The following is a 19,749-nucleotide window of genomic DNA, read 5'->3' as shown; positions in this document are numbered from 1 at the left end:
AAAAAAGGAGGAAAGGCTTTCAGATAAATTCCTTTTCTTACTTTTGTATAAATCTATAAATGCCCCCAAACTAAAATGGTAATAATGTTATATTAATTTGTAAAAAATGTGGAAAAGAAGATCGAGGCAGGAGAAGCAGAAAGTGCAAACTGACTTCTTAGATGGGTTACAGACAAATTTACCAGTTAGAAATTCTATGCAGTTCCAAATTCTACGAACTCTCATCTTACATAACCAGACGAAACAAGCCCTCCCCCTCCTTATTGTTGCTACGTTTGATCTGGGGTGTTTTGGTTTGATTGCGTCCCAAAAGGAAATAGTAAAAAGTAAATAGTTGCGACTCTCCGCAGTGAGCTTAGCCTGCAGCCCCTGGTAGTTCGCCCGGCGAACAGCTCGAGCTTTGGACCCCCTCGGTGTGGAATTACGCAATTGCCACTCGGTTCTATTGTCGGCTGTGCCCGCCTCCTTCTCCATGGATCAGGTTTTGTGGGCACACCAGGAATGAGGCAGGCTGGCATCTGAGCCCACGCCCGACCAGGAGCCTTCTTTGAGTTGGGCAAGGAGGCTGGCATGGAGTTCAGCGCAGCCACGGCCGCCCTTCTGGCTGTCTGCATCGCCTGCCTGCTGATGTTCTTCAAAGGGAGCAGGCAGGGCAAGAAGGGGCATCTTCCCCCAGGACCCCGGCCGCTGCCCATCGTGGGCAATCTGCTCCTCCTGGACATGAAGAACACGGTGAAGTCAATGTTGGAGGTAAGGTCAGCCCCTTGGGGTGGGGGGGTCAGCTAAATGCTGCTGCGATCCTTTAGGAAGACACCTGTTTGCAATTGAGAAGAGGCTAAGGGAGGGGCAAACCTGAGTTCGAATCCTGCTTGCTGGCTTCCCCAAAGAGGCAACTGTCCAGCCCCTGTGGGAACTGGATGCTGGACCAGCCGGGCCCCCTTGGGCCTGATCCAGCAGGCTCTTCTTACATCCCGACGTCCTTTCTGCGCCCCGTGGTTCCGTCTCCCCTTTTCTCCATCTGCCTCCAGCTCAGCCAGCGCTACGGATCTATCTACACCATCTACCTGGGCCCTCAGCCCTTTGTGGTTCTCTGCGGGTACCAAGTGGTGAAGGAGGCCCTGGTGGACCAAGCCGAGGAGTTCAGTGCCCGCGGAGACTTGCCGGTGATTTTCGACTTCACCCGAAGTGAGCCTGCCTGCTTCCTCCGCTTGCAGGTGGGGCGGGTGTGTCTGAGCGGGGAGGGGTGTGTGTGTGTGTTGATTCCTAAAAAGAGAGGTGCAGGGATGGAGAAGGGGCAGGAAAGGGCGATGAGATTCGGTCTGAACACCTCTTTTGGAGAAAGCCTCTAATGTTTCTCAGTTTGGGCAAAAGCATAGGCGGCATAATCAGAGAGATAGAGTTGGGCATGTTTAACCTGGAGAAGAGGAGATTGACAGGTGACAGGAACAAGATAGCCTCTTTACATCGAAAGGTTGTCCTGTGAAAGATGGAGGAAGTTTGTTATCTGCTGCAATTTTTTTTTTTTTTTTTTATTATTATTACTACTACTACTACTACTACTTATACCCTGCCCATCTGGCCGGGTCTCCCCAGCCACTCTGGGCAGCTTCCAACAGGATATTAAAAACACAATACGGCATTAAACATTAAAAACTTCCCTAAACAGGGCTGCCTTCAGATGTCTTCTTAAAGTCAGTTGTCTATCCAGCCCAATCGCCTTCTAAATCAGTCCTGGAATCAGTGTGTTTTTGCATGAGTAGAATGTGTCCTTTTATTTAAAATGCATCTCTGGGTTATTTGTGGGACATAGGAATTCATTTATTATTTTTTCAAAATATAGTCCGGCCCCCCGCAAGGTCTGAGGGACAGTGGATCGGCCCCCTGCTGAAAAAGTTTGCCCACCCCTGTGGTAGACTCTCCTTCCTTGGAGACATTTAACCAAAGGTTGGATGGCCACCTGTCATGTATGATCTAGTTGAGATTCCTGCATTGCAGGGGGTTGGACTAGATGTCCCCTTAGGGCCCCTTCCAGCTATTGTTGTTGTTTAGTCATTTAGTCGTGTCCGCCTCCTCGTGACCCCCTGGACCAGAGCACGCCAGGCACTCCTGTCTTCCACTGCCTCCCGCAGCTTGGTCAAACTCATGTTTGTGGCTTCGAGAACACTGTCCCACCATCTCGTCCTCTGTTGTCCCCTTCTCTTTGTGCCCTCCATCTTTCCCAGCACCAGGGTCTTTTCCAGGGAGTCTTCTCTTCTCATGAGGTGGCCAAAGTCTTGGAGCCTCAGCTTCAGGATCCGTCCTTCCAGTGAGCACTCAGGGCTGATTTCCTTCAGAATGGAGAGGTTGGATCTTCTTGCAGTCCATGGGACTCTCAAGAGTCTCCTCCAGCGCCATAATTCAAAAGCATCAATTCTTTGGCAATCAGCCTTCTTTATGGTCCAGCTTTCACTTCCATACATCACTCCTGGGAAAACCATAGCTTTTACTATATGGACCTTTGTTGGCAAGGTGATGTCTCTACTTTACTTCCAACTATAGTTCTATATAAAATGAAGGGGGAGGAGGGCAGAGTTTTTGGTTCCTCAGGACGCCCCAATATGTAGTGACGGCAAATAGCTTAGATCAGGGGCGTGCGGTCATTGGGCTAAGAGGACTAGGCTATTCCCCTAAATTTCCCCCTGGTGCCTCCTTCCCAAAGCCCGGGAAGCTTCTGCCCAGTTTAGGGAGGGCGGAGCGAGGCTCTGATGGGTCCAGAATCCACCCTGCCATCTTCCCAAATCCCACCCGGCTTTTGGACGGAGGCAGCAGGTCTCCGGCATCCTGCCAGAGCCCTGGCACCTTCTTTACAAAGCCCAGGACGCTTCTGCCCAGCTTAGAGAGCGAGGCATGATGCTCAGGTGTGCGATGTCAGGACGTCACAACATCACACGCATGACATCTCACGCCCCTCGCAAGCTAGCGCTTAAATGTTCCCCTATGAAAAATTACACCGCGTGCCACTGGCTTAGATGACTTCGGAAAAGGAATGGAGAAATTCAAAGTGGTGGAGGGGAGGCGTGATTGTGGGGACACAGTGGCACCTCCATGTGTAGAGGCAGTCTACCTCTGCATGCCATTTGCTTTGGAGAGCGACAGTGGGAGTGAGCTGTTGGCTTTGTGTGCTGCCTGAGGGCTTCGTGGAGGTACTTGCTGGGCTGGATGGGCTCACCTTGTCTTAAAATAATAATAATAATAATAATAATAATAATAATAATAATAATAATAATAATAATGGATCTGCTTCTGCAGCCCTGGTACCATAGCTGTCAACCTTCCCTTTTTTTGTGGGAAATTCCCTTATTCCAGCGCTGTTTCCTGCTGCTCTCCCAGATTGTTAGATATCCCGTAGACTGTCCCTGGGACAGGTGAGGCTGCTGATCCCTTATTTTCAAATCTGAAAGTTGACAGCTATGCCTGGCACTGCCCACACTCTTAAGGGCTCCAGCCATTGCTATCTCTTTGAGCGATGTCTCTAGCCAATGTTTTCTCCCCCCTCCCATAGGGATTTCCCTGTCTCAAGGGGAGAAATGGAAGGTCTTGCGCCGTTTTGCGATACACACGCTGCGCAATTTTGGCATGGGGAAGCGCAGCATTGAGGAGCGGATCCAGGAGGAGGCCCAGTACCTGGTGCAAGAGCTGGCAAAGACCAAAGGTACGTTTGCTGTTCCTTGGGGCAGGTGGGGTTGGGCGGGGCCACACACACCTGCAAAGTTCTGGCCTTTCCACCTGTCCCTTTTGCAGGAGAGCCCTCTGACCTCACCCTCACCCTTGGCCACGCCGTCTCCAACGTCATCTGCTCCATCGTTTTCGGGGACCGGTTTGACTACGAGGACAAGAAATTCCTGACTTTGGTCGGGCTGATGAACGACAGCTTCCGCATCTTCAGCTCGCCTTGTGCCCAGGTGAGTCCCGATCCCTTGGGAAGGCAGAAAGCCAGGTGAGCCTGTCAGCTGGATCAGGCCAAAGGGGCCCCCTCTAGCCTGGTGTCCCCACAGTGGCCAGCTGGGTGCACCGAGGGGAAGAAGTCCACAAGCAGGACTTGAGTGCAAGAGCCTCATTTTCTCCACTTGCAATATCCAGATAGTGGCATTCAGAGGCAGACAGAGGCGGGGGAACAGAGCCATTATGGCAAGGAACCCTTGATATTTCTTCTTCTTCTTTCTTTCCTTCCTTCCTTCCTTCCTTCCTCCCTCCCTCCCTCCCTCCCTCCCTCCCTTCCTTCCTTTCTTTCTTTGGCGATCACTCGTAGCCAAGTATACACACCAGTGAATCTTGATGTCTGTTTCTGTTTATCATAAATATTCAAAGCTTGCAATGCAGAACTAGTTTGTAAGACTCTTTTTCTAGATTTGTTGGCTGTGGATAGGTTGACCATTGCTCAAGGATGGAGAAATAGGCCAGACTTTCCCCTTCACATTCGCTTTCAGAAGGCTCTATGTATCACGATTTCAGAAATGTTCATTCATTCAAGGCACCGCCCAGCCAATGGCCTAGGCTGCCATGTACCATATTTTTCCGTGTATAACATGCCCCCATGTATACGACGCCTCCTTTTTTGGGGGACTCCAAATTGTAGCCAAGTAAGATTGTCTTCCATAAACACGGTTTTAACGATGAGTCCGTAAGTGACTGTGGAGGCCAATTCTGGACCCACACGTTCTTCCACGGTGGGGACATTGATTTCCGGGCGGGAGTTGATCCCGGTGTGGATTTGCTAAGCATGCCTTCCTCTTAGCACGTTTCTCCCTTGCGTCCTGAGTTCGAGTGTCTTCAAAGCCCATGACATTTTGGTAAAGGCTGTTCTCCAACTAGAGCACTCGCAGGCAAGTATTTCCTGGTTGTCGGTGTTTATATTGCATTTTTAAAGATTTGCCTTGAGGCAGTCTTTATACCTCTTTTGTTGACCATTAGCATTACACTTTCCATTTTTAAGTTCAGAGTAGAGTAGTTGCTGTCTCGCCAGAGTGGTGCATGCTCTAGTTATCTCCCGCTTGGACTACTGCAATGCGCTCTACGTGGGGCTACCTTTGAAGGTGACCCGGAAACTACAAGTAATACAGAATGCGGCAGCTAGACTGGTGAGTGGGAGCGGCCGCTGAGACCACTTAACACAGGTCTTGAAAGACCTACATTGGCTCCTAGTACGTTTCCGAGCACAATTCAAAGTGTTGGTGTTGACCTTTAAAGCCCTAAACAGCCTCAAAGGCCCAGTATACCTGAAGGAGTGTTTCCACCCCCATCGTTCTGCGTGGACGCCGAGGGCCTTCTGGCGGTTCCCTCACTGCGAGAAGCAAAGCTGCAGGGAACCAGGCAGAGGGCCTTCTCGGTGGTGGCACCTGCCCCATGGAACGCCCTCCCACCAGATGTCAAAGAGAAAAACAACTACCAGACTTTTAGAAGACGTCTGAAGGCAGCCCTGTTTAGGGAAGCTTTTAGTGTTTAACAGACTACTGTACTATATTTTAATAATTTGTTGGAAGCCGCCCAGAGTGGCTGGGGAAACCCAGCCAGATGGCTGGGGTATTAATAATAATAATAATGATAATAATAATAATAATAATAATAATAATAATAATAATAATAATATTGCTCATGTTCTGTCCTAAGGGGTTGTAGACAGGATTCCTCTACAGCTTTCCCCACAAATCCAGGACTTACTTCCTTCCTTCCTTCCTTCCTTCCTTCCTTCCCCTGAAGCCTAGTAAAGTTCTCCCTTGTGTATTTTCTCAGCAAAGTGACATGCATGGGGGTTTTGTTCTTAAACTGGATTGTGAAAGGGAGGCTCTCCCTGAAACACTTGCCCTCTCGCACAAGCGAGTACTTGCAGGGTCGGGGCCTTCCATCTTTCGTCTTCCCCTCCCTCCCTAGTTGTACAACACTTTCCCCCACATCCTGCGCTACCTGCCCGGACCTCACAAGCAACTTTTCGCCAACTTTGAGAAGTTGCGCCTCTTCATTCTGGAGATGGTCAAGGAGCACCAGGCGACCTTCGACCCCAGCTGCCCTCGCGACTTCATTGATAGCTTCCTGCTCAAAATGCAAGAGGTGAGCCCTTGGGCTTTGAGGGGGGCTAAGTCCTTGTCTACGTGCTTCTTCTCACCTGGGGCCGGCAGGGAAAGGGCAGAGGGGGCGTTCCTGGCTGGGGGCACCAGGGCAGCTTCCTGGTGGCTTCATCAAGGGCGAGGGTGTGTTCTGCCATGGACAATGGAGGCCTCGCCTTGCTTGTTTGCTCACCTTGGAGATAATCTCCCCGTCTTTTGGTGGAGGCCAAGACAGGGCAGGTGTGGGGTAACCTGAGCCCCGTCCCAGGTAAGCCCTGGATTTGGGACATGTCCAAAGAGGGGTGTGTGTGTTGTGCAGCACCATTTGCAAAGCTCAGGTGCCACACCTGCCCTGAAATCCCTCTCTTGGGAAGGACGAACAACAAGTAGGATCAATGTAATATCCAAGAGATGCAAATCTCCAAAGAAAATAAACCCTTAATGATGAGTGAAAAGCATATTACGGCTGCAAAGATTAAAAGCCAACAAACAAGGACATAAGAAGAGCCTGGTGGATGAGGCCAAGGGCCCCTCTAGCCCAGCCTTCTTTAGCAGATGCCTGAAAAGGGAGCCCACAAGCAGGATCTGACCACAAGAGCCTCTCCCCTCCTGGGGTTTCCAGCAACTGAGATTCTGTAGCTTTGCTGTCTCCAACTTTGCAAGCAGAGCAGAGCCCACCCTGGCTCGGAGCCACAGACAGCCCTCTCTTCCTCCATGAATTGGTCCAGTCCTCTTTTAATGCCACACAAGTTGGTGGCCATCATTGCCTCCTGTGGCAGGCAGTTCCACAGTTTAACTGTTCGCCGCAACCTCTGCAAACTATCACTTCAGAGGAATGTGTGTAACTCAGAAAGCCTTAGGCAAACTGAGATGAATAGCTTCCTTTGCAACACCACGTTCTTGCATAATGTGCTTATTTAAAATGTTTGGATACTGCCTTCCGTTAAAACTTCAAGGCAATACAAGATTGCCAGTACAATACAATACAAGCAAAAGATTAAAAACCAGTTTATTCAACTATGACCAAACAATTATCCATGGCCTTGGTGCCCCTGACCAGCAAAGGCCCTGGGGTGTGTGAATAAATACGCTTTCATAAAGTCTCAAAAGTTGGACACCGCTGGCACCTGTTTTTGTTAGACAGCTCACATATCTTTCAAGCTCATTTGCCAGGTATTATAGATCACAAACAAATTAGAGGTGCCTCCTGTCAAGTAAACAGAAATAATAAATAATAATAAATAATACAGTTTTATTTATATCCCGCCCTTCCCGGTTCAAAAACCGGGCTCAGGGCGGCTAACAACAAATTTAAAACACTTAATTGATGCAACATAAAACACATTAAAATACAGTATAAACTGTGAATAACAATAAATTCAGAATTCAAAAATCAGTTTAGGGGGAAAATCCATCCAATAAACATTAGATGATCACCAGGGATAGCTGGCTAAATTACAGTATTTTTCGCACCATAGGGCGCACCGGACCATAGGGCACACCTAGTTTTGGGAGGCGGAAAACAAGAAAAAATTATTCTGAACCCAAGAAGCCAGAACAGCAAGAGGGATCTGGCTTCTGGGATACCGTGTGGCTGTTCTGGCTTCTGGGGTAACCGCGCCAAGCCTCTTCAGGGCAGCGGGATGAAGGCTCCCCCTGCTCAAAGAGGCTGCGCAGGGCTAAAGCAGAAGCCAGGACAGATGCGTCGCTGAAGGGGCACTGCGCCTTCTCTCTCTCTGCGCAGCGTCCCTCCTTCACAGGAGAGGTGCTGCGCAGAGAGGGAGAAGGGGCAGCGCCCTTCAGTGAAGCTGGAGAAGAAACAGAAGGAGACCCTTCTGTTCCTCCTCGGGCTTCGCTGGACAGGCGTGTCGCTGCGAAGCGGGAGGAGGAACAGGAGACCCTTCTGTTCCTCCTCCGGCTTCCAGGACAGGCGCGTTGCTCAAGGGGCGCTGTGCCTTCTCTCTCTCTCTGCGCAGTGCCTCTCCTTCACAGGAGAGGCGCTGCGCAGAGAGGGAGAAGGTGCACCGCCCTTCAGCGAAGCTGGAGAAGGAACAGAAGGAGACCCTTCTGTTCCTCCTCTGGCTTCCAGCACAGTCGCGTCGCTGCGAAGTGGGAGGAGAAGGGTCTCCTTCTGTTCCTCCTCCGGCTTCCAGGACAGGCGCGTTGCTCAAGGGGCGCTGCGCCTTCTCTCTCTCTCTGCGCAGCGCCTCTCCTTCACAGGAGAGGCGCTGCGCAGAGAGGGAGAAGGTGCACTGCCCTTCAGCGAAGCTGGAGAAGGAACAGAAGGAGACCCTTCTGTTCCTCCTCCGGCGTCGCTGGACAGGCGCGTTGCGGCGAAGCCAAGGAGCCTGCATTCGCTCCATAGGACGCACACACATTTCCCGAAAAATACGGTAGTCCTATTTGGGCCGGCGAGGAGACCAAGGGAGAATTAGCTGTGGGATCCCAGAGCAGGTAATCTTCATAAAAAGGGGAGGGGGAGGGAAGGAAGGGGAATAAAAGATCAGGCTAAGTTCAAGTTGAAAGCCAGGTGGAATAGCTCTGTCTTACAGGCCCTGCGGAAGGAAGTTAAATCCTGCAGGGCCCTGGTCTCATGGGACAGAGCATTCCACCAGGTCGGAGCCATCACTGAGAAGGCCCTGTCCCTGGTGGAGGATAGTCTGACTTCCTTAGGGCCCAGGACCTCTAGACTATGATTATTCACGGACCTTAAGGTCCTCTGCCGGGCATACCAGGAGAGGTGGTCCTGTAAATACAAGGGCCCTAAGCTACAAAGGGCTTTAAAGGTCAAAACCAGCACCTTAAACCTGACCCGATACTCCACCGGGAGCCAGTGCAACTCGCAAAGCACTGGGTGAATATGCTCCCATGGCAGGGACTCTGTGAGGAGCCTCGCTGATTCTTTAAAATATTTCTTAAAACATTTTTTCATCTTTTTAAAGTCCGGAATGTTTTGGGGTGTGTGTGTGTGTGTGTTTGTTGCTAAATCAGCCTTAATTGTGCAACCTAAATTGGCTAAATCGGCTTTAATTGTGCAACACGAATTTGCTGGTCTGTGACTTCCTCCCTCTTGAAAACAGCGAGGCTCCCTCCATCGCAGTCCATCCAACCTTCCTCCCCGAGGCATCCCAAGAGGGAGAGGAACGGCCGTCAAAGAAGGCAAGACGGCCAGATTATGCCAGCTGCCAACCAATAATAATAATAATAATAATAATAATAATAATAATAATAATAAATAATTGTAGTTATACCCCGCCCTCCCCAGCCAAGACTGGGTTCAGGGCGGCTAACAATCAATAATAAAATGTTGCCTTGGCTGTTACTGTACCCTGCGCCTCCATGGAAAGGGAGGCGTCAAGGATTACACCCAGACTCTTAACGGAAGGCAGGGGCAGTAATTAGGCCCCCGCAAGAGAAGGGAATTGGTCCCTCATCCCTTTGCCATCCCGACCCAGCCAGAGGACCTCTGTCTTCGAAGGATTTAGTTTCAATCGGCTCCCACGAAACCATCCGGCCACAGCTTCCAAGCATCTGGTCAGTGTGTCCGGGGCCGAGTCGGTATGGCCATCCATCAGCAGATAGAGCTGGGTGTCATCAGCATATTGGTGACAACCCAGCCCAAAGCTCTGGACAATCGGGCACATAAAGATCTAGCAGATTGAGTTTAATAAGAATTTCCTGCCATGGAGGCGATTATATTTCACAGGAAATACGTGCAAGTCTAGCAGTGCGAGGTCACAACTAGATTGGTGAGGTCACAGAGAGCTGATAAACGCCCCGTGCCTCGTCCCTTTGTGTAAAGCTCATGTCCTGGGCATCTCCATCTCTCTCCGCAGGAAAAGAAGGACCCCTTCAGCCACTTCCACATCAACACGCTTGTCATGACCACCCACAACCTTTTCTTTGGGGGAACGGAGTCCGTCAGCACCACCCTTCGCTACGGGATCCTCATCCTCATGAAGCACCCGGAGGTCGCAGGTGAGCGTTGCTCGTTGATCCATTGGCCATGGTCCATTGACCATGTTCGTACCTCACCTTCTTTCAAGCTGGATGAGCACATGGTTGTCTTCCTCCCCAATTTATCCTCACAAGAACCCTGTGAGGTAAGCTAGTGTGCTGGGCCCGGGGGTAAGCCATGAAACACGGTCCAGGACCGGTCCAGAATCCGAAGGTTCTGCTAGGAGTCAGTCCGACAGGGTCAAGGCAGGAAACCAGACAAGGACAGGTACAGGATCTCAGGCAGGATCTAGCATACAGCAATTTTGCTCCCGCAACCTGGGGCGGGGTCCGACAGCCTTTTATCTTTGTCAGGGTAGCGGGCGGCCCTGATCCCCCGGCGACTCACCTCCCTGTTTTGCCCAGAGGCGAGCACTCTTCCTGCGAGTACTCCGGTCTCTCCTTCTCTCAGACCTTAGTCTCTGCAGCTCGGGAGACATCGATGGGTTACTAGACCCAGGGGCCGCCTCAGCCTCCCCTGACCCAACTGGTAGTGGAGCTGCTGTAAGTGATGGCCCACCTGAAGGCAACAAGGTCAACCCTGCATCTGGAGCCAGGGCAGGCTCAGGCCCCTGACTCGGCCAGCTGGTGCTTGTTGCAGGGGAACCTGTGCAGACTGGGACTCTTCAGGATCAGGCCCCAAGCTTGGTTCAGATGATGCCTGAGGCAAAGGATCCGGTGCAGACTGAGTCTCCTCTGGTTCTGAGTCCCAGGCCATCACAGCCAGGCTGAGAGGCGGTGACTGGCAGCCAAGGTCACCCAGGGAAGGAGTGGGAATTTGAACCTTGGCCTCTTCCAGGTCCTAGTCCAACACTTGAACCATTATGCCACACTGCCTGTCACATGCCACACGCATGATGCTGATAATATACATACACATAAGCCTAACCCGACACGCACACAGTATTAGGTTTTCTAAGATCTCGAGTGCTGTATGGAAGTGAGAGCTGGACCATAAAGAAGGCTGATCGCTGAAGAATGGATGCTTTTGAATTCTGGTGCTGGAGGAGACTCTTGAGAGTCCCATGGACTGCAAGAAGATCAAACCTCTCCATTCTGAAGGAAATCAGCCCTGAGTGCTCACTGGAAGGACAGATCCTGAAGCTGAGGCTCCAAGACTTTGGCCACCTCATGAGAAGAGAAGACTCCCTGGAAAAGACCCTGATGTTGGGAAAAATGGAGGGCACAAGGAGAAGGGGACGGCAGAGGACGAGATGGTGGGACAGTGTTCTCGAAGCTACCAGCATGAGTTTGACCAAACTGCGGGAGGCAGTGGAAGACAGGAGTTCCTGGCGTGCTCTGGTCCAGGAGGTCACGAAGAGGCGGACACGACTAAACAACAACAACAACAAAAATCTCGAGGCCCAGAGATGCCTTTTCCATCACCTTGTGCTACCCAAATTGAACTGGGATCCTGAGCCCAGGAAGCAAGATGCCCTCTGCCACCATGCAAACATGCTGGAACATGCCTTCATCATCATCATCATCATCATCATCATCATCATCATCATCATCACCATCATCATCATTTTTTATTTGTGTGCCGCCTTCCCACAGTTAAAAACAATCCTCAAGGCGGCTTACAACATGACAAGATTTACACAATTAGAAAAGTCATAAACAATAAATAAACCACATCAAAAAATACACAACCAAACGGAAAACCATTTCCACATAAATCAAAATTTAAAACTAAGAATGCAGCATTAATATCACAGTTTAACATGACATAGGTAAAAAATAACAGCAATTTAAACAAAAAACAAAACTCAGCCCTCTCTGCCAAGTGGCGGCGGCGGCAGTGGTCCTTTATAGAGCCCATTAGGCCCCGCCCTAGGCCAGGTGGTGAGTGGCAGGAGTGAGGCCCTCAGGCGCTGAGCCGGACAATCGGTCCATCTCTCTCAGTGTCTCTGACATTTGATGGATTTGATTAATTATGTTTCTATGCTGCTTTTCATTCAAATGAATCCTACTAAAGCAGCTTACAAGCAATAAATAGCAGTAACACGGCAGGACATAACAGAACATCACAAATACAGCATAAATCATATAAAAGAATGAACAAACCATTGTTGAAACGCTTACTATCTTAACAAAGGGGAGGTATTGGGTTGTTTTCATTTTGATTATGTATTTTGTGTTTTTATATTGTGATTTTATCCTGTGGACCGCCCTGAGACCCGCAGGTAGAGGGCAGTATACAAATGAAATTGATGATGATGATGATATTAACAACAACAGCAACAACAATAATGATGCAACAGTAGAGCTAGGGAAGCTTCAGGTAAGATGGCAGTGGCAGCCCCAATTGAGTCTTCAGTTTTATGGTTAAGCTTTACTGTTTTACAGCTTGGTTTTAGTGTTGCTTTTGCCAATGCCATTGCCTTCATCGCAACTCAACAGTTTATGACTTAACATTTCGCTGCCAATTCACTAATCTGTTGGGAGCTACCCAGAGTGGCTGGGGAAACCAGCCAGATGTGCAAATTATAAATAAATAATTATTATTATTATTATTATTATTATTATTATTATTATTATTATTATTTTGTCTGCAGCCAAGGTCCAAGAAGAGATCAGCAAGGTCATTGGTCCTCACCGCAGCCCATCGACTGAGGACCGGGTGAAGATGCCATACACGGACGCCGTGATCCACGAGATCCAGAGATTCGTTGATCTCATCCCCCTGGGGGTCCCCCACGCTGTGACCAAAGACACCCACTTCCGTGGCTTTTTGCTCCCAAAGGTGCTTGGGAATAAAAAAATCCCCCCTTCCCAAGAGATGGGAAGTTTATCTTTGGGCTGCTGATGGTGGGATGGGGAACAAACGCTTTCTGATTGGTGCTGGCTGTGTTCACGCAAAGTCCGACATCCTTCTGTTCCTGTCTCAGGTCACGGTTGTGGCTTGGAGATGGTTCTGCATGGCGCTGCTGTTTCATGAGAGGATGAGGAGAAACCCCCCTTCTAAAGAAAGTGCCCTCGTTTTGAACTCTATTTCCCATCTGGAGTAGAGTCAAATTCTGAGCCTTTGTGCCACTCAAGGGTGGCTCCTGGAGAGAAAGACTTCTCCTCTAGAGAAAGGCGGTGGAGAACTCTGGTAGCAACAGCAGGGCCTCCCGAGGCAGGGGTAGTCTTTCTTTTGGAAAGCTAATAATAATAATTCTGTTTTTGGGGTACAGGGGGTGGGCACGTGTGGAGGACTCCCTGGTCCTGAATGGGGTCACTGTGCCCCTGAAGGACCAGGAGCGCAGCCTGGGAGTCATTTTGGACTCACAGCTGTCCATGGAGGCGCAGGTCCATTCTGTGTCCAGGGCAGCTGTCTACCAGCTCCATCTGGTATGCAGGCTGAGATCCTACCTGCCTGCGGACTGTCTTGCCAGAGTGGTGCATGCTCTGGTTATCTCTTGCTTGGACTACTGCAATGCGCTCTATGTGGGGCTACCTTTGAAGGTGACCCAGAAACTACAACTAATCCAGAATGCGGCAGCTAGACTGGTGAGTGGGAGTGGCTGCCGAGACCACATAACACCAGTCCTGAGAGATCTTCATTGGCTCCCAGTATGTCTCTGAGCACAATTCAAAGTGTTGGTGCTGACCTTTAAAGCCCTAAACGGCCTCAAAGGCCCAGTATACCTGAAGGAGCGACTCCACCCCCATAATTTTACCTGGACACTGAGGTCCAGCGCCGAGGGCCTTCTGACGGTTCCCTCATTGCGAGAAGCCAAATTACAGGGAACCAGGCAGAGGGCCTTCTTGGTAGTAGCGCCCGCCCTGTGGAACGCCCTCCTACCAAACGTTTAGAAGACATCTGAAGGCAGCCCTGTTCAGGGAAGCTTTTAATGTTTGATGTATTACTGTATTTTAATATTTGGTTGGAAGCCTTCAGATGTCTTCTAAAAGTCAGATAGTTGTTTATTTCCTTGACATCTAGTGGGAGGGCGTTCCACAGGGCAGGAGCCACCACCAAGACGGCCCTCTGCCTGGTTCCCTGAAACCTTGCTTCTCGCAGGGAGGGAACCTCCAGAAGGCCCTCTGTGCTGGACCTCGGTGATGGGTCTGGAGTGAGGGGGATGGAGACACTCCTTCAGGTCTACTGGGCCTTTGAGGCCATTTAGGGCTTTTAAGGTCAGCACCAACACTTTGAATTGTGCTTGGAAAGAATGTGAAGGCAACATGCTCTGGTTTGTGAAGAGCACACACGTGTGCCACCACTGGAGAAAGTAATACTTATGAATACCATTGGCTGGAAGCCTCAGGAGGGGAAGAAAGCTCTGGGGCTCAGCGTCTCCACCCCCATCGTTCAGCCCGGACACTGAGGTCGAGTGCTGAGGGCCTTCTGGCGGTTCCCTCATTGCGAGAAGTGAGGCTACAGGGAACCAGACAGAGGGCCTTCTCGGTAGTGGCGCCCGCCCTGTGGAACGCCCTCCCATCAGATGTCAAAGAGATAAATAATTACCTGACATTCAGAAGACATCTTAAGGCAGCCCTGTTCAGGGAAGTTTTTAATATGTAATGCTGTACTGTTTTTAACACTGATTGGGAGCCGCCCAGAGTGGCTGGGGAAACTCAGCCAGATGGGCGGGGTATAAATAATAATAATATTATTATTATTATTATTATTATTATTATTATTATTATTATTATTATTATTCTCCTCCTTCTGGGCTTCCCCTAAAGGGCTCTTGCACTCAGGACCTGTTTGTGGGCTTCACTTTGGGGCATCTGGGTGGCTACTCTGAGAACAGGATGCCGGACTAGATGGGGCATGGGCCTGATCCACCAGACTCTCCTTATGTTCGTAGGTGAGGCACACCCTGCTGAATCACCATGAAAGAAGCAACACTTATCAGATTATGATGATCTGTGATTGTAAATTAATAAATGGAGATGTCCATTGGGCATATGAAGGAGGATAGAGTGATTCATAAACTAGATGGATGGGTAGATAAAATGCAAAAGCACAACTGCTGGCTGGGCAGATGGACTGAAAGTCAATGTGTGTGTGTGGGGGGGGTCACATCCACACATGCCTTTAAAGCACTCTTATACCACTTTAAGGGACGCGGGTGGCGCTGTGGGTTAAACCACAGAGCCTAGGACTTGCCGATCAGAAGGTCGGCGGTTCAAATCCCTGTGATGGGGTGAGCTCCCGTTGCTTGGTCCCTGCTCCTGCCAACCTAGCAGTTCGAAAGCATGAAGTGCAAGTAGATAAATAGGTACCACTCTGGCTTGGATCAGCATTACCCTCCAACATTTCTCTGATGAAAATAGGGACGTCCCGTTCCATACTGATAATTTTACTCTTTATACCCCGAGCATCTGACTGGGTTGCCCCAGCCACTCTGGGCAGCTTCCTACGTATATAAAAACATAAAACATGAAACATTTAAAAAACTTCCCTATACAGGATTGCCTTCACATGGCTTGGGGGTTGGATAACTCCATACCCTCCAACATTTCTCCAATGAAAATAGGGACGTCCTAAGGAAAAGTGGGACATTCTGGGATCAAATCAGAAACTGGGATGGCCTCTCTAAATCAGGGACGTCCCTAGAAAATAGGGACACTTGGAGGGTCTGGATCAGGCCAGTGGCTCTCACAGTGGCCAACCAGATGTCCGATATGGGAAAACCAGCAACGGATTTTCAGAAGCATTTTCCAGCTCTGCAGTCTTTTTCAGGGGAGGCGACCGGAACAGCAGTCAAAGTGGCACGAGGGTGCTCTCAGTGACTGGCATGGCCCTAGAAGGCTGGAAGCCCACATTCTGGGGCATTTCTGGCCTTGCCAACTTGCTTCTCCCCTTTCCCCCCAACAGGGCACCAACATCATGCCTCTTCTTCACTCTGTCCACAAAGATCCCACCCAGTTCAAGAACCCGGAAGCTTTTGACCCTACCCACTTCCTGGACGAGAAAGGCGGCTTCCGCCGAAGCGATGCCTTCATGCCCTTTTCTGCTGGTGAGTTCCTAGTCGGGGGGTGGCAAGATAGGCAGTGGGGAGCGGGGAGGTGTAAGGAATGGGCCCTCGTATTGCCCCCCTGGATTGTGTTGTAGACAAAAACTGCCCTTTTCCCCTTATGGGGTATCCAAGAGCCTGTTATAATTCCTGCTCTGTGATGGCTGGCTTCAGGAGCTGCTCCCCGCTGTGGCCCCCACCATTTTGCCTCGCCGGAAGTCCTCATATGATGTGTCTTGTGCCGTTGAACCATCACGCAACATTCATTCCCTACTAATAAATCTACAAGACTTCAAATATAAATCCAGGGACAATAAATGAAATCCGGGGACATTCCGGGGACGGATTTTGTCTGGGGACAGATTTGTAAATCCAGGGACTGTCCCTGGGAAACGGGGACGTCTGGTGACCATACTCCAACATTTCTCTGATGAAAGTAGGGACGTCCCATTCCATAATGATAATCTCACTATTTATACCCCACACATCTTACTGGGTTGCCCCAGCCACCCTGGGTGGCATCACAACAACTTTCTAGTGTTGCCAAAACAGGGTGAAATCTGGAAGAGAAGGGTGAGTTCGTTTAATCTGAGAAGAAGTATTACCTTGAGCAATTAGGGTTGAGCAACAGAAGCTTCTGGGCCAAGAAATGTGATCTGGGCCTTTCGTTAAAGATTAATGAAATCCGAGGACATTCCGGAGATGGAATTTGTCCAGGGACATATTTGTAAATCCGGGGACTGTCCCCAGAAAACAGGGACGTCTGGTAACCATACGCTAGAGAGCAGTTTATGTACAGAAATTTAGGTGCTGAAACTCTTGCTCACGAATGCAAAGCCTCAAAGGAACTGTTGACTGGTTTGTTTGTTTTTTCTCTTCAGGGAAACGCTTGTGCCTGGGAGAAGGTTTGGCGCGCATGGAGCTGTTCCTGTATCTCACCAAACTCCTCCAGTGCTTCACCTTCCAGCCCACCTGCCCCCGCGAGGAGCTGGACCTCTCGCCCCTGTCCAGCGGCACAGGGAACGTCCCTCGCCCCTACAGATGCCGCATTGTCCCCCGCTGAGCTGCCCCTCTTGCCGCTTGCCCCCCATCTCCCCAGAACAGCCTTCCCTGGCGGGGTGAGGCTCCCCCGGTGTTTCTGGGGGCGCCACCTTGGGGAAGGCTCTGTCCTCCTTGCCAACCGTAGCCCAGGTGACTTTCTTTACCTATAGGTGGAAGCTGGCTGGATCTTTTGCAGGGGGAGGGAAAATTGGGCATTTTCTTAGCACAATGCAAGATGCAGAAGGGGGTGCAGGGCTCTGAATGTGCCCACCCCCATGCAGGAAAAGAGAGACTTGGACTAGATGCTCCATTGGCCTGACTCAGTGGCAGGCAGTTCCAGGGGTGCCTATGCAGCTTTGCATGCCTGAGGTGGGGCAGGCACAAGTCGGGGCATGGGCGGCTTTCATTTTCAAAACGGTGGGGTTAATCTGGTGCAGGCCCGCCTTACGCACCCCAGCTTGCCAGGGGCTCACCCAGGCAGCGACATTTTAAAGGGACATTGCCAATCTGGAGAAAAGCACCCCAGAACCCTCTGTAATGTGACAACGGCTCCCGGGACCCTCTGCCCAAATACTGCTTTGGGGTTCGAATTCCTTCCCTCGGAGAGCCATGATTGCTTTCTGGAAACTGCAGACTGGGATCGTGCCCAGATTCCCCTTGCTCCTCCACATTCTTGCCCTGCCCAGCAGAAATATTAGGTCGGGTAATCTCAGCTATGCTCTTTCTCAAGAGGTCGGTGTAAGCATTTACTAATAAAGGACTCTTCCTTCCAAAGGCTGAGAGCAAATGCATCCTCCAGGCCAAGACGGGCATGTCTTCAGCAGTAGGAGGGCTGTGGCAGGAGCGCAGGAGCTCACCAGCAGGGCAGGGCAGGTTTTGCTCCCAGATGACCTGCTGGTCTGGTGTTTGCTGCCCCAGCGATGGGCTGGCGGTGACATTTGGTGCTGTGCCTTATAAGGGGCCAGCCAGTGGTGTAGCATGGAGGGGGGCGCACAGGGGCAGTTGCTGCAAAATTTCAACACCCAGCAGGGCCTCACTACAGCTGCGCTCTTCCTTCCCTGTTCTCAGTTAAAACAGCTTCTCCATGTGAGCCTGGAAGTGACCTCTTCAGACAACGACTCTTCTTTTCTTACCTTTGTGGCTGTGATCTCCTGGGCGACTCGGGACACTGTTAGGCAGTTGAATGCATGGTCCCAGGCACTGGCAAACCACACTATGCCACTGGAACCGGCTTCTGCCAGCCGTGGACCAACTCCCTTTCTGCATCTTGGTATTCAGGGCACTTCCAGGTGGCCTGTTTGTGGAACACTCATTCTGATTTGTGGGTGGGGGTGGGTGGGTTAGATGCTGTTAAGGACACAAGAACGTAAAGACGTAAGGAGAGGCTGCTGGGTTGGGCCATTTAGTCCAGCCACCTCTTCTCGCAGTGACCTGGGAATCTTCATAGACTGCCTCTGCAAGACCCTGGCCGCTGGATCAGGCCAATTGCACCGTGAATTTGTCCCATCCTATTTTAAAGACATCTAAACTAGTGGCCATCTAAACTGGTGGCTAAGGGATGCGGGTGGCGCTGTGGGTTAAACCACAGAGCCTGGGACTTGCCAATCAGAAGGTCAGTGATTCGAATCCCCACGACGGAGTGAGCTCCCATTGCTCAGTCCCTGCTCCTGCCAACCTAGCAGTTCGAAAGCACAAAAGTGCAAGTAGATAGGTACCGCTCTGGCGGGAAGGTAAACGGCTTTTCCATGCGTTGCTCTGGTTTCGCAAGAAGCGGCCACATGACCCAGAAGCTGTACGCCGGCTCCCTCAGCCAAAAAAGCGAGATGAGCGCCGCAACCCCAGAGTCGGCCACGACTGGACCTAATGGTCAGGGGTCCCTTTACCTTAAACTGGTGGCTATCACAGCCTCCTGTTGGTGGGAGTTCCACAGTTTACCTATGTTGCATCAAAGCGAGGGATATTCCACACTTCCCAGTGGATTTCCCCGTCTCTTTCCTTACGGCAAAAAGTCCGGTCTTTGCAAGGAAGAGGGGTTTGTGGCGCAAGATCCCTGTAAACACTGCCTCACCTTAATCTGCTGGCATGTGACTGAATCCCAACCCACAACAGTGGCATCATTCTGGAAGCAGCCTTAGTTTCACCTGGGACTGAAATGGCTGAGTCATTTTCAAGCAACCCTTTGCAGAGCAAATATTTTATTTGTAAAAAACCCCAGAGTGCCATGACAACCTGGCCTTTCATGGATGTGTAGGGTGTAGATGAGATAACTGAGATGTTGACATTCTCAGCTGAGGCCTTGGAGGGGTGGGCAGATTTGAAAATAAGGGACCAGCAGCCTCGAAAATAAGGGATCAGCAGCCAAAATAAGGGATTTTCAGAGCACAGGTAGGTTCAACTTCTGAGCCCCTCCGAGCCAAAGGCAGAAAGCCCAGCCAGCAGCCAAACGGAGCCTCAAGCGGTGGTTCCTACAGCGCAGCAACCCGGCAAAGGGGATGCAGCAAGGAAACCACCGTCACCTCTCCGCTGGGAAGCGCTGAGCAAAGGCGAGTCCCCAGGCAACGCGGCCGATTTGATTGGCACAAGGCATGCAAGCTCCACCCCCCCAGTCGTTCTTAGACTCCTTATTGGGTGAGCAATGCAGCCAAGCAACACAGTTGGAGCCTCCCTCCTTCCTGGCC

At 50.7% G+C, this 19,749-nt stretch overlaps 1 protein-coding gene and 1 long non-coding RNA gene across 2 annotated transcripts in view; one reads left to right on the top strand and one right to left on the bottom strand.

The window, feature by feature from the left end:
* LOC128420240 (uncharacterized) overlaps window positions 1-19,749 on the bottom strand; it is a 241,864-nt gene that overhangs the window by 133,666 nt on the left and 88,449 nt on the right. The window lies entirely within an intron of this gene.
* On the top strand, window positions 343-17,845 carry LOC128420233 (cytochrome P450 2F5-like). The gene is made up of 10 exons (XM_053401803.1): window positions 343-750; window positions 1,029-1,189; window positions 3,042-3,043; window positions 3,542-3,691; window positions 3,781-3,941; window positions 5,908-6,084; window positions 9,917-10,058; window positions 12,635-12,822; window positions 15,892-16,033; window positions 16,912-17,845. Exons 1-10 carry the CDS (start codon window positions 571-573, stop codon window positions 17,091-17,093), a joined length of 1,485 nt encoding a protein of 494 aa, XP_053257778.1. The 5' UTR covers window positions 343-570; the 3' UTR covers window positions 17,094-17,845.

Source organism: Podarcis raffonei, chromosome 8, assembly GCF_027172205.1.
Source record: "Podarcis raffonei isolate rPodRaf1 chromosome 8, rPodRaf1.pri, whole genome shotgun sequence".
Classification (NCBI taxonomy): Eukaryota; Metazoa; Chordata; class Lepidosauria; order Squamata; family Lacertidae; genus Podarcis; species Podarcis raffonei.
The sequence above is the reverse complement of the archived record's forward strand: the minus strand, read 5'-3'. Positions and strand labels throughout refer to the sequence as shown.